The sequence below is a fragment of the Coturnix japonica genome, chromosome 4, assembly GCF_001577835.2.
Source record: "Coturnix japonica isolate 7356 chromosome 4, Coturnix japonica 2.1, whole genome shotgun sequence".
NCBI lineage: Eukaryota > Metazoa > Chordata > Aves > Galliformes > Phasianidae > Coturnix > Coturnix japonica.
In genome coordinates, this window is record NC_029519.1 from 34,704,486 (window position 1) to 34,717,411 (window position 12,926).

General features: G+C 37.6%; 1 protein-coding gene and 1 long non-coding RNA gene across 2 annotated transcripts in view; one reads left to right on the forward strand and one right to left on the reverse strand.

Moving 5' to 3' along the window:
* Positions 1 to 12,926, forward strand: part of TACR3 (tachykinin receptor 3) — a 26,690-nt gene continuing 13,764 nt past the window's right edge. Inside the window, exon 1 of the mRNA XM_015861456.2 lies at positions 1 to 821. Coding sequence (XP_015716942.1) covers positions 355 to 821 — 467 coding nt within the window. The 5' untranslated portion in view covers positions 1 to 354. The remainder of the gene's footprint in view (positions 822 to 12,926) is intronic.
* The window catches only part of LOC107313319, a 26,376-nt gene continuing 16,489 nt past the window's right edge, over positions 3,040 to 12,926 (reverse strand). The window contains exons 2-3 of the long non-coding RNA XR_001554920.2: positions 11,172 to 11,295; positions 3,040 to 5,946 (exon numbers count right to left, since the gene is read on the reverse strand). This is a non-coding gene — a long non-coding RNA (uncharacterized LOC107313319). The remainder of the gene's footprint in view (positions 5,947 to 11,171; positions 11,296 to 12,926) is intronic.

Genomic DNA, 12,926 nt, shown 5'->3' on the forward strand with positions numbered 1-12,926 from the left:
GCTTATCACTCCACTCCCTTCATGACGCTGACAGCTCATAAGCCTATAAAACGTGCCTTAGCTCCCAGTCCCATTCTCGTTCAGCAAAACCAAAAGCAAGAGTGGCTGCACAGAAGAGGAATGAGACTCTTTACCCATAGATGGCTCTTCTGATTTAGCTAGTACAGCATTTCTAACAGTTTGAACAGCACAGCCAAAGCTTTCTCTGACAGCTCTCTCCCTCCCAGTTCTTGCTGTGCTGCCTAACTTCCTTTTTTCCTTCTTTCCTCTCCTTATCTTTCTGGGGGGATTCTGGAGGGTAGGGAGAGGGAGGTGGGAGAGATATTCCCTGAAGAAAGGAAAAGAACATCCAAGATGAATTCTGTCTCCACAGCCAACTGGAATGAAAGCTTGAGCAGCAGGTGGAATATGAGCCTTGCTGCAGCAAGTGACCCCTGGGGACAGGCACTGGGAGCCCCAGCTGGAAATGCTTCTACCCCTGTTGCAACCAACTTCTCCAACCAGTTTGTGCAGCCGTCCTGGCGCATCGCCTTGTGGTCTCTGGCATATGGTGGTGTGGTGGCAGTGGCCATTTTTGGAAATCTCATTGTCATCTGGATCATCCTGGCTCATAAGCGCATGAGGACTGTGACCAATTACTTCCTGGTGAACCTGGCCTTCTCTGATGCCTCCATGGCTGCTTTCAATACTCTCATCAACTTCATCTATGCACTGCACAGCGAGTGGTATTTTGGAGAGGCTTACTGCCGTTTCCACAACTTCTTCCCCATCACAGCCGTCTTCGCCAGCATCTACTCCATGACAGCGATTGCTGTTGACAGGTGAGAAAAGAGATAAAGCACAGGAGTGAGCAATTTAGATCAGACTTCACTGTTGAAATAAATATTCAAACATTAACAACCATTAAGTAATGAGAGGCAGAGTCCTCAGTAGTTCATCGATTGTGCTCTTCTGTGCTCCTTCAATGTCTCTCCATAACACACTGTTTTCTCCTCTGTCGTTGGCCTTTCTCCTTCAGACTTTCATTTGTTTTACTCTCTTGCTTTCTCTTACAGCAAACACTCCCACTCTCTCTCTCCAGCTACTCTTTGTGCTCCATCTTCTAGTAGTAATTCTGTGACAGCAGTCATTGCTCAGGGTTTTGCTTACCCACCTGCAAAAACAACACCTCAGCCAATGCCATCTAATTCACATCAGCGATGAGTTGTAGAGATTTCATGCAAAGGGAGAGCATTTTAAATTTCCCTCCTCTTCATATTTCTGCAGCTGGCAGAAGCATTTTCCCCCTCCTCAGAAATCACTTTGGGATCTGTTTTTCATAGCTCTTCTCACAAGAGCTGAGTTGCCTGGTTCCTCCTGATTTTAACTAATGAGTCTATTTAGGCTGCCATCCGTGCATACCCGGAGCTCTGGTAAGAACATGGATTCAAAGTGCTTGGTTGTTGGTTTGTGTGTTTTTTTTTCTGCTTACTTTCAGCAAAGCAGCATGTGAGACTGAAAGAAAACAGGACAAGGGAAAACTTTACCTTTGCGCTCTTGACAGTAATTGAATAGGACAGCTGTAGTCTGTGTAGAGCACAGGGGGAGACGTAGTTGTCAGATTTCCAGCGTGGAAGCTTTAATGGATCATTTTTCTCAGAAGGTCGGTCCTGTGATTCTCCCATAGGAAATGCTCCTTTCTTTATGATCATTTTCACATGTGCTGTACTGGCAAGCTGACTTAACACACACTTCAGAAAACCAACACTTCCCTGGATTTTCATTCTGAAAAACAGCTTGCTTTGTATTTCAAATCTCTCTTCATTGTTTATTTTCCTATTAGCAATGCAGTGAAATTACTCACAAAACTCCTTCCCACATATTAAATCATGTTATGCATCCTGCATGAATTGATGTGGCACAGCTGCAGCACTTTGAATAGTTCAGATTTTGTAAGGTGAAATTGATCTTCTTAAACTTTAGAAATTACCTGATTCCAAGTGAAAAGATGGAAATGTTTTGCTGCATTGTTCCTCGTGCTGTGGACAAGGATGTGATGATTTTCTGTTGGCTGTACTAATTGCAAACTTTGGGTGGCATTCTCATACAGATGCTGAAAATTTTTGTTCTGTAGAGCTGGAAGTGCAAGAGGAAATTCAAGTCTTAGCAACTCCTCTCTGCTCTTTGGTTAGGTAAAGACAGGAGGAGATCAGAGCTCTTTCCTCCTGCCAGTGATGCACCTTATTCCCAACTGTTACTTCCATAAAGGAGAGGCAGTGTAAAGCCATTGATACTGTCTTTAACCAGGCAAAGATTGCAAATTCAGGTTAGTTAAAGATACCTCACTTAAGCTTCTGAGAAAGACAAATGCATTGGAATGTTTTCCTTGCTTTAATAGCGTGAAATACCCCGTGCTCAGTAATGAGTTAGTTCCTGCTGCTGCTCCTTATAATCCATTTTTTTGTCTCAAAGACACACAGTGGAATCGCAATTCCCCCCTTCCTTCAACGCCTCTAGGGAAACAATGGGAACAATGATAACTCAGCGATCTTGTTTTATGTGAGGTGTCTTTGGTACTAAAAGAGCATTGCTTAAAGCCAACAGAAAAGCATTCTGTCAGTCCTTCCTGATTCACACTTCCATCCCATTTCCTTTTATATCAAATAACATCTGATGTATTGAGCACCTTTAACCATTTCCTGGCTACCTTTCTGCAGAGTCAAGAGGAAAACTGATAGATAGAAATGAATCCTGAGGAATTTCATTAATGTATAGTATGCCCTAATCAATAACATAGACTACTTGGGTGGACATTTTTTAAAATACCTTGCCTCTGGCCAGTGCATGATCCTTAAGGGTCATGTGTATTAACTTCTGCCTGTCCGTGCAATTTTGGACATCTTGATCTGGTCATTGAAGACTTACTGTCCCCTCCTAGTAGTTCTCAGCAGGAAATAATGGTTTGTGTGCAGTGACTTTTCATCTCCAATCCCAAGGCTGTCTCATTACAGGACCAGTTCTGTGTGTAGACCTAGAAATTCTCTGCAGGTGTCTGAGGGTTAAAGCAGAAGTTTGGAGCCATAGCAATACAGCATAAAATATCACAACACCAGTAGAATATTTTTCCTGTTACTAGCGTATCTACAGAATGACTTCCTCAGTTATTGTTCTCTCAGGAATTCCATAATGTTTCCTTTATTTCATTAAGTTTAACTATTGAAAAGTGACTGGTATGGAATTAAACAAGGTGTTCTAACAGTAACAGTGAGTAGCTGCTGATCCAGTACATATCTTACAGCTTCTTCCTAATATATAAACAAACTTCTGCTGTTTGAAGAACTATTACTTAGATACTCCATTTCTTTACATACAAAAGTAATCCAAAGGAATGATTTACATATATGCCTATAGATCATACAAGTATAAATACAAGGAAATTCTGCATTACTGCTGCTCAACACGAGGTCAACACTATGGTATGTATTGTTTACAAATACATTTGTTTTACCTGATTTGATTTTAAACTATATTTAAAATAAAGTTTTATTACTCTTCTTGTACATTCTAATCTCTTTTTTTTAATGAGCTGTGGCGTTACAATGCTGTGCTCCTAATACCTAGTTTCCTAGTTCTAGTGTGCTTATTTCATCGATGTCCTTATGTAAACTTATCACTCTTGTTTCCCAAGCTATTTCTTAGACTTCTAATATATCTGCAGAAGTACACATATTCATATGTCAGTTTTCTACCTTTTGGTGACATTGCTCGATTAGAGATTGTTATTAATAATTCCTCCACATAGTCACAGGTATTCTAATCATCTTCTATAACAAGCTTGTATAACAAGGTATAAACACATGATTCATATGGAACACAGAGGGTATGACCACATGCTGTGGTCATACAATAGTAGCATCAGTACATGCCACATACACCAGTGCTTGTTTTGGTAACAGAACTTGAACATGGCCATGGTATCAGGTTTTTTGGACTTGGCTCACCACTATGCAGTAAAAAACTATACTGCCCAGCAGGCTGCCACTGCCTGCACAGAGCTCAGCCCTAACAGAACTGCAGCCCTTGGCCTCTCACTTCCCACAAACTCTGTCTCAAATTGAACGATTGTCGTATACAGAGACAAGAAAACAGAACTCGCACTGAAGATTAGGAAGGGAGAGATCTACACAGAAGTGAAAAAAACAAAAGTAAGGTTAGTTTCTTTACAGCTTTCTTGTGCTTACCAATGGTATTTCCCTCTAGCTTCCCCCTTATATTTAGGAGCATGTTCACCCAAAAAGATGGGTGAAATGAGCTTCTGTAACTTCACTAGTCTGTTTTTTGGATGTTTCAGTTTGCATCATCTTTTTTTTTTTTTTGTTCATATTTGACTGTTGATCAGCTTTATCTCCCTCTGATATCTCATGACTGTACAGAAAACACCATCTGCTTTTTCCCCAGACTAAAGCTCAGCACAGCTTTTTTTTTCCCAAACCAATGGATGATTTTATAGCACCTTGATATATATAAGATATATCATGGGAAAAAAATGCAAAGATAAGCTCTGAAAATCATCACCATTAATCTATTTTTACTATTACTACTTTGTCAGTCAAACAATAGGATCCAAATGGAAAATCCCTTCTCCATACTCTGTGTTCCAAAAATGTATATTTCAAGATGTATTGTGTGGTATTTCTGGATTCCAGTTTCCAGCCTGCCCTCTAAAAATATTACTCCTCAGAAATTGAGAGAAAATGTTGAGCAGAAGAGAATTAAATGATCAAAAATCAAGAGGTGAATCATAAAAGATTCTGTTTTGAAATGTCATTTCTAAGTTCACCACATGGCCTGAGGGGCCTGAAATGATTTTCTTGGTTTGATAATTCTCTTTCTTTTTTCTGAGAAAAGAGGTGAAATATTCTGCAGAATATCCTGATCTAATAAGCTACAGGATTCAGACTGTCAGATGCGAGAAAAATAACCCATTTTTGTTGCTGTATAAGCTCATAATGATCTAGCAACTGTACAGAATTCTAGGGTTTTCCGTAAAAATTATAGTCAGAGTTACATTACTGATAACATACTGAAACAGTCTGGGAATAAATATAGGCATCACCACTTTTTTTTTTTAATTATTATTATTTTTTGTATGGAGCAAATAGTTCATTTGACTAGCTGCTTTCAAAAGATGCAGTGAAAACAATGAGGTTGATGAGCCCAGGAGTAATAGCAACCCTTAAAGCAGCAACTAAGTAACCCCAGGCCTTTGCATCCAAGGCATGAACAAACATGTGACAAGTTTAAATTATATGTTCAAGTGAACAAGTTAATTTCAGAGAGTCCCATTCTCTTCTGAGTGCCGTTCTTCTATACATCTTCTCAGTGCCCTTATGTGTAGCTTAATAGGAAAATATTAAAAGATGCATTCATAGTTTACTGAAGAATATAGTCTGCAGCAATTTTCTATATACAATCAAGGGCTTGGTTTTTTGTGTTTGTTTGTTTGTTTCTCTTGAATATTATTATCTATAGACATGTATATCTGATTTATTCTCTAAAGAAAACAGAAATTTGTGTCATTTACAATACTAGTGTCTAGCTAAAACTAAGTTATTTCAGAAAAAATGCAGCTTACTAGACAAGAGCATGAGTAAACCTCACATTTGGGTAAAGTTTATCATTGGCCTCTCAATCAATTCTAGGCATAAGAAAGAAATTACATGAGGATGATTTTTGCTGGCCACATGTGAAGCCCCTGATTTTGATGGGATTTCTATTTCCCCTTCAGTATTAGCCAGCAGAAGTCATCTTAATGTAAAGCAGAAAGCTTTGTATCACGAAGAACTTCCATTCATTCATAACCAGCTGTAATAGGTCTATATGTTTTGTGAAGTAAGTCTTCTTTTTCATACTCACTCCAAAGAAAAGCAGAAACAGAGGCCATTCTGTCAGGGGAAGTCAGTCCACCTATTTATGAGACAGACCAAAGAAAATGGTTGGCTCTTTTCTATTAATATGCATAATTATAGCACACCTTTTGTAAAATCAATGACACAGTTATAAAAATCTAGCTTCATGCTGCCAACTGAAATGTTTCTCAAAGAGAAAACACTGCATAATTTATGAAAATTCAGCCACATTGCAGGATTTCCATATTTCTGTTTTAAACTGTCTGGTAAAAGTGTTGAAAAGCAAAGCTCTGGACATTAGTCCTTATTTAACAAAAATCACAACAGTACCCCTAACCCAAACCAAGTCAGCCATTCCCCAAGAGTAGCACATGTACCTTTGGGTAAATCAAGGCCAACTCATCCCCTGAGAGAACAAGCACTGACCTCTCAACTGCACAATGTATTTGTTTTCCTATCACATTGTCATATGGTCTTTCTTTATGCTGTTCGTTTCAAGGTGAAAACTGCATAATAGCAACATCACTCACTGCAAATCCTTTTGACCACAAAAAAGCAGTCTCATTCAACAGTCAGAAACACTTAAAAAATTCCTGTAGCCATTATTCCTTCAGAGAAAATCAGCCTAAATGAACGAACACAGATTCACTGCACAAGAAAGGACTGATCCTTGCATTAAGTAGACAGAAGACAATGTAGAAGATGAACATTCGTTTTTCATCAATCAACAAATGCCTCTAAAATCTCACAGTTCATTCTGCCTCCTTTAATCTATGGTGCCCACCTTAGAGAGACATTTAATAGGATTTTACACAGCTATGTTTCAAATAAGGGGCAGGGAATCATCACAATTTCCCTAACAAAGTCTCTTAATTACCAGCTGATTCCATGCAGTACTAGGAGACAAAGTTTCAAAACCAGCTTCTATTTTCAGAGAATAACAGCATCTGTGTATTCATGAAGGAAATGTACTCTGCTTTCCGCAGCTGACGAGACACTTATATGCAAGCATTATGGTTTTCTCTCAACCTCTTCCTTTGTACTACCCCAATTTCCCATTACAATTTGGCCCCAAATTATTTTTTTCTCCATTTGATTTCATAAACACACTGTAAACAGGTGAAACAAATCACTTAGGATAATTAAAGGGTTCCAACTGTGCCTCCAGATAGGCAACTGTAGGATCCAATATTGAACACAGCTTTTTTTCAAATGTCCTTAGTATTATTGCAACAATTTTCTAAATAATGTGTTAAAAGATTTTCCTGCCTGTATTAACCAATGCACACAGAAGCTTTCACAGAAAAACTAAATTAGGATTTGGTTTTACCTTTTCTATTGTCAGAACAATAAGACATAAACTTAGAACGCTTATATCAGAGAGCCACAAGATTAACTGTAGCTATAAACATGTAGCTCCAAGAGTTCACCAGTGTTATTCAAATGAGGATTGTCTCTATTTTGGTTTCAGAGAAAACAAAGTCTTATTTTTTTGTTATTTGATGAATCTAAGAAACAAGTATCAAGCAGTAAACTCTGGACTTCAGCTAAATTGAGCAGATCAGAAGGAAGCTTGATCACTATTGTAACCTCAGAAGATAAGAAAACATTCTAAAAAAGCACTGCAGCAAGCACATTGTGATAAACCAGCTAGTATGTTTTGCAGTCTGGTCGATTCTCATAATGTTCAATGGAATGACTCTTGCTGACTTCCATAGTAATTAGGGACAAAGACTAACACAAGTCACAGCTGGCAGAAAGCTCATACTCCATTTTATAATTGCCTTGCGAGTGTTAGAGTTTATGTTGGATAGGGCACTCATGGTTTTTACTTGTTGTGATAAATGAGCATAATAAGGCTTCTCAGTTTACACATACTTCAGATTTGGCTTCCTCTCTTTGCTGTGTGGAACATGGTATCTGTGGCATTGCCATTTACCCCGTCTGGACAGAGAAAGCATCGGAAGTCCAGTACTGAAGACCTCAGTGAGAGTTCAGAGCCTTTGTTTGGCAGTGGGTCCCACTTCTTGAGCCCAAAGACTAACTGAACAATAGACATCCAAGGACTGCTAAGCGAATTGGCACAGCACCCTGCTGAATCACGTTTGTGTGGCTACACAACATGTTTCATCAGTGTAAAAGGTTGCTTGTAGTCATCATAAATCTTCCTTCAGCTCAAGTGCCTATCATCTTAGTGTCTTTTCTCAACCCAAGTTCTTTGCTTCTCCACTTACTAATTTTCTTTCATTCTTTTTTCTCTTCCTTCCTATAAATTAGCATTCAGAAGCCTCTTCCCAACCTCAACTACTTGGCTTCTTCTCCAGATCTTGTATCTCTCAATTCTTCCTTTTATTTCCGACCTACTCACGCAATGCTCTTTCTTAAACAATACCTTTCACTCCAGAGGGCATGTCTGATGTTTCTTCTCATAACCAGCACTTTGTCATAAAAAAAATATGTAGCTATACAGAGTATGGAAATGAGCCTTAGTGACATAAGTACACCAAGAGAATAGCCACAGGCAATTGGACTGTAGAGGCGCAATACCCTGAACCATGTGCAATACCCTGAGCCATGTATACATGTTACACCATGCTTAGCTTCCTTACCTCCACTGAATTTCTAAGCAAAAGCCAAGCATGGCACCTGTAACTAGCAGGAGCTCTCCTTCCTGATGGAAACACTCAGGATAAAAAGGACAGATTGCAAAGGCAAGTGACACTTAAAAAGCAATAACCACTCCTTTAGAAGACAGACAAACATCTGACAACCCTTAGTACAAGTAATGGTAAGGTAACATCATCAGGCAATAAAATTATAGGCAACAGTGGCAAAGCCTCCTTTACAAATGACAGCTAATAGTGTGGAAAAGACTTCTGGTATCCTTTGGCTACTGAGATTAATATCCAGAGACGGCTACTGAGATGGTTTTCAAACAGATGTAGTTATATGTTTTTCACTGTCCTTGTTTGCAGCAAGGATGGTTTCCCTAGAAAAATACTACCAAACTTGTATGACAAAACTTGAGTATAACAATTGCAGCTACAAAGCAATAGCTCAGCATGTTAATTAAGCAATTTTGTTTCTAAGAAAAGCAACTCAGAGAATATGATAGATATTTAACTGTAACTGTTAGCGTACTGGCAAATTAGAATAAACAAGTTTTGTTGTCAAAGGCTCACTAACAGAGAGATGTCAATACTCTCTTGTCAGCGAAGTCTGTCCTGCACAATGGCACTATTGAAAGAATACTCAAGGCTTCACCACCTCCTTCCTATTTCATTTGACAGAATGATTGACTGTTATGTTCCTGTAACCTGTTTTCTGCAAAAGCCAGTAGCAGTTTCATCACTAAAGTTACAGCAACAAAGACAAGTAGCTGCAGCTGATTTTGCTGTTGTTGTTGTTGGTTTTAAAGGAAGGGGTCCTTGTTCTTTGCCTTACTTCATTCAGATAGCCAACATTTAATATTTCCATTAGCACAGCTGTGTGAGTCATTTCACACAAACAATCCACCACTTTAAAGGGCAGGCACCAGACAGGGAGATATAACAACAGAATTTTATCTTAGGCAAAGAGAAATACTGCTGGTACCTACTGGGAATAAGAATAATGTAACAGGGAATAAGAATAATGTGAATGCAATAAAAATCTGACAGTAGCACATAAAATAATGTCAGTGTTACAATCCAAAGAAAACTAAAAATTGAAAGTAATTGTTTCAGCCTAAGAGGAGATACCTTAAGACTCCCACAAGCATATGAAAATGATGACTTGTTTATAGGTTATCAAATACTACTGGAACATCCAGCACTTTGGACAGAATAGGGCAATCCATCCACAAGGCAGATCAATTTGAAAGTCAGGACTCATGATTACAAAGTTATCTTCATTGTCAAAGTTGTACTTACTCCTTGGACAACAGAACTTGGGGTTAGAAGGTAATAAGAGTAACAATACAACTAAAGTATATTTTCATGTGATCTGCTGTACCCAACACTAGAATAGAATTATTTTGTAGTAGATATGCAGTACCAAAGGATCTGACTCTAAGTGGGGAAAAACAAACAAACAAACAAAAAACATGCACAACAAAAAAACAACAAACCAATAGGTAAAAGAGAGGGAAATTAATTACCCTGTAGGCAAAATGGCAAAATATCAGAACACAATAAAAGCAATGAAAAAAGAATAGGCTTGAAAATCTAGATATGGAAAAATGATGATTCAGAACTGAAATTGGTTTAGAACACTCTCTATTTCTAACAGCATTTAAATGTTTTAAGGTATTAGCTTTGCTAATGCTACAAGGGGCTGCCACGATGATGGCAGATGTTGGACTTACTTCGGTTTGTGGTTGACCATTAAATACAAGGGGTTTTTTTGCTAAAACAAATATCAATCCTATAATTATGCATCTCTGAAGTATGAAATTTTCACCAAGTAGAATGCCTTCACTACAGTTTGTTTGCTATATCAGGTAACTGTAGATGCAAGGGATTACTTGCACAATTTTTTTTTATGAGGAACATTTCTATTATGAATACTATTATTGTCTTACAGCTAATGTCTGTATCTAAACCTCTTGGACAAGTCCTCAGTGTTTGATGTAACAGATCATATCTTCCTTTGTTTTAAATGAGTTCTACTCTCCTAACTGCACTAGATCAGAGCTACCATCCAAAACCAAGATTGATTTAAATCAGTGTCAGCTTCTCTGATGCTTTTAATAGACTTCAATTCAGACTCAGGTTAAAAATCTAGCAAACTGTATGGATTTGGAAGTATATGGACTCATGCAGTCAACTAACACTATAAGAAAGATTTTCATGATTTAAAACCAAAATGGCAATACAAAAAGTAAACAACACGAACAGCTTTGATAATTTTATGATCTATGAATGCCCGAAGGACTAATATAGATGGGAAAAATAATAATAATCACATATAAACATCACTTGGGATGGGGATCTACTAATTCATCTTTACTTAGCAACCCTCATTATCTGCAAGTGTAAACTGGTATTATAACTTTTAATTCCCACAGCAATACCTAAAGTCACAACAATAGTATAAAAACTACAAATGCTTAGAGAGCAAGTGGTTTTTATCCACACTATACATCATATCTTCAGAATACTTTATTGCCATACAATGCCCATTACTGCCTACGTAATTTTCCATTCAGAAAAATAACCTATGGTTCTGTCCCAATCCATCTTTATATGAGATACAAACATAGAGAAAGAGTAGATGAAGAATCATAGTACATCTTTTACTTACTGCAATTTCTTTAGAAGGTAGAAATGACTCAACAATAGTAGTAGCATTGGAAAGCGATGAAAAAATTTCCCAGTGTTTGTAGGCAGGAACAGCCATGGTGTGATTTTATAACTGCATTTAAAACCTAAAACAGGGACAATAACATAGTCATAAAGTTTGTAGACTGGAAACCTACAATGAAAACAAAGTCACAAACTAGACAACCATTAGGAAATCACTGAGATACTCTAATAATCTTGTCAAAGATGATCAGATAATTAAATGTACTGTGAAAGACGGTAGAAACATATGGGCTGTGATTATACTTTGGCAATGAGTTGTATTCTTACAGAACGGGAATTAACCTCTGCAAATGATAACCAACTGTTGAAATGAATCCAAGGATACTCCACGAAGTCTGTAGAACTGTTGGTAGTAGAAAAAAAAAAAATCAAGCTGATTTTCATATTCATCACAGTTTCCTGTCTGTTCCAGATGTTTTCATGCAATATGAGGACAAAAAGCACAACAAAACCAGAAAATAATAGTTTATTTTTTCTTGCTTCTGAGAGGCTTCTTACAGCACTGCTATTTTAATTTTCATTTCAGAAATGCAGAGTAGAATGTCAACACTACCAATAGCCAAAAAAGAGCAGATTTTTGGTCTCCCAAATAAGCACAACTACATTGAATAATTCCATGCAGATTTGCTGATCTAAATTTCTCATCTGTCATCTCCTACACTCACTTGCAAATAGCACTGCATTTCAATCCTGAATCAAAGAATTTTCTAGCATGCTTTCAGTTGTATCTGGAGCAAAACATGACTGTAAAAAACACTTATTTTGACTACTGTTGTATTGCAAAGCATCAGGATGTCATATTATAAAGCATACAGTTAGCTATCCAGTCTGCTCCATCAGCATATTTGTAAAAAAGAGATACTATTTCACTGGTTTTACAGAAGCACAAAAATTCCTTTAAAATTTTTAAATTTTAAATTTTTAAAATCACTTTAAAAGTGATTCCGGTTGCTACTTAAGAGCATTCCAACTAATAGTGAAAGCAACTAGAAAGCGTGTTCCTGTTTAACAAAACAAAAACAGTTACAGATTTTGAAGGTCTTTACTTGGTCACTGATAAATGAAACAAAATAGAGTGACAGGGAAATTGGTAGAAAAGACATTGATTTAGGAGTTAGTCTAAAAATCAAAGCCTGGGATGTGGAATGTGTAAAACAAGCTTTCTGGGTTTCCCTGGTTCTTTGCATATGTTCAGATATCAGAAGGCAGAAAACAAGCATCGACGTTTGACCCGTTGGTTTGTCCTGGTTCCGTGACTAGTGGGACAGGGGGATTTCACAAAATGACAACAAGATGTGTTTTCCTCTTACTGTTTGTCTTGATGCCTTCCTGTTACTCTCTTTTCTAAACCTTTAAATTGTAATTACTTAGAGTAATCTTTTCAATTATTTTATGCAAGTTGTTCTAAAATGATCAGCATATGTGGATTGCCAATACAATTACAGGGCAATAAGAAGAATGCCATCCCTTCCCTGGACACAGGAACTGAGAAAGCTAAAGAGGTGTTCTCACGCTTTATGCACATATTTCTCTATTGACTGATGCAAAGCTTGTACAATTCCTTCCTCAACTGGTTGCAGCCACAGGATCTTTGACCAATGATGTGAAGTCAGTTAATGCCTATTGAACAAAATGCATGGTAATTTATTCGGATTTGTGTAGCTATTGGACAAATTTCTAATAAACCTTAGAG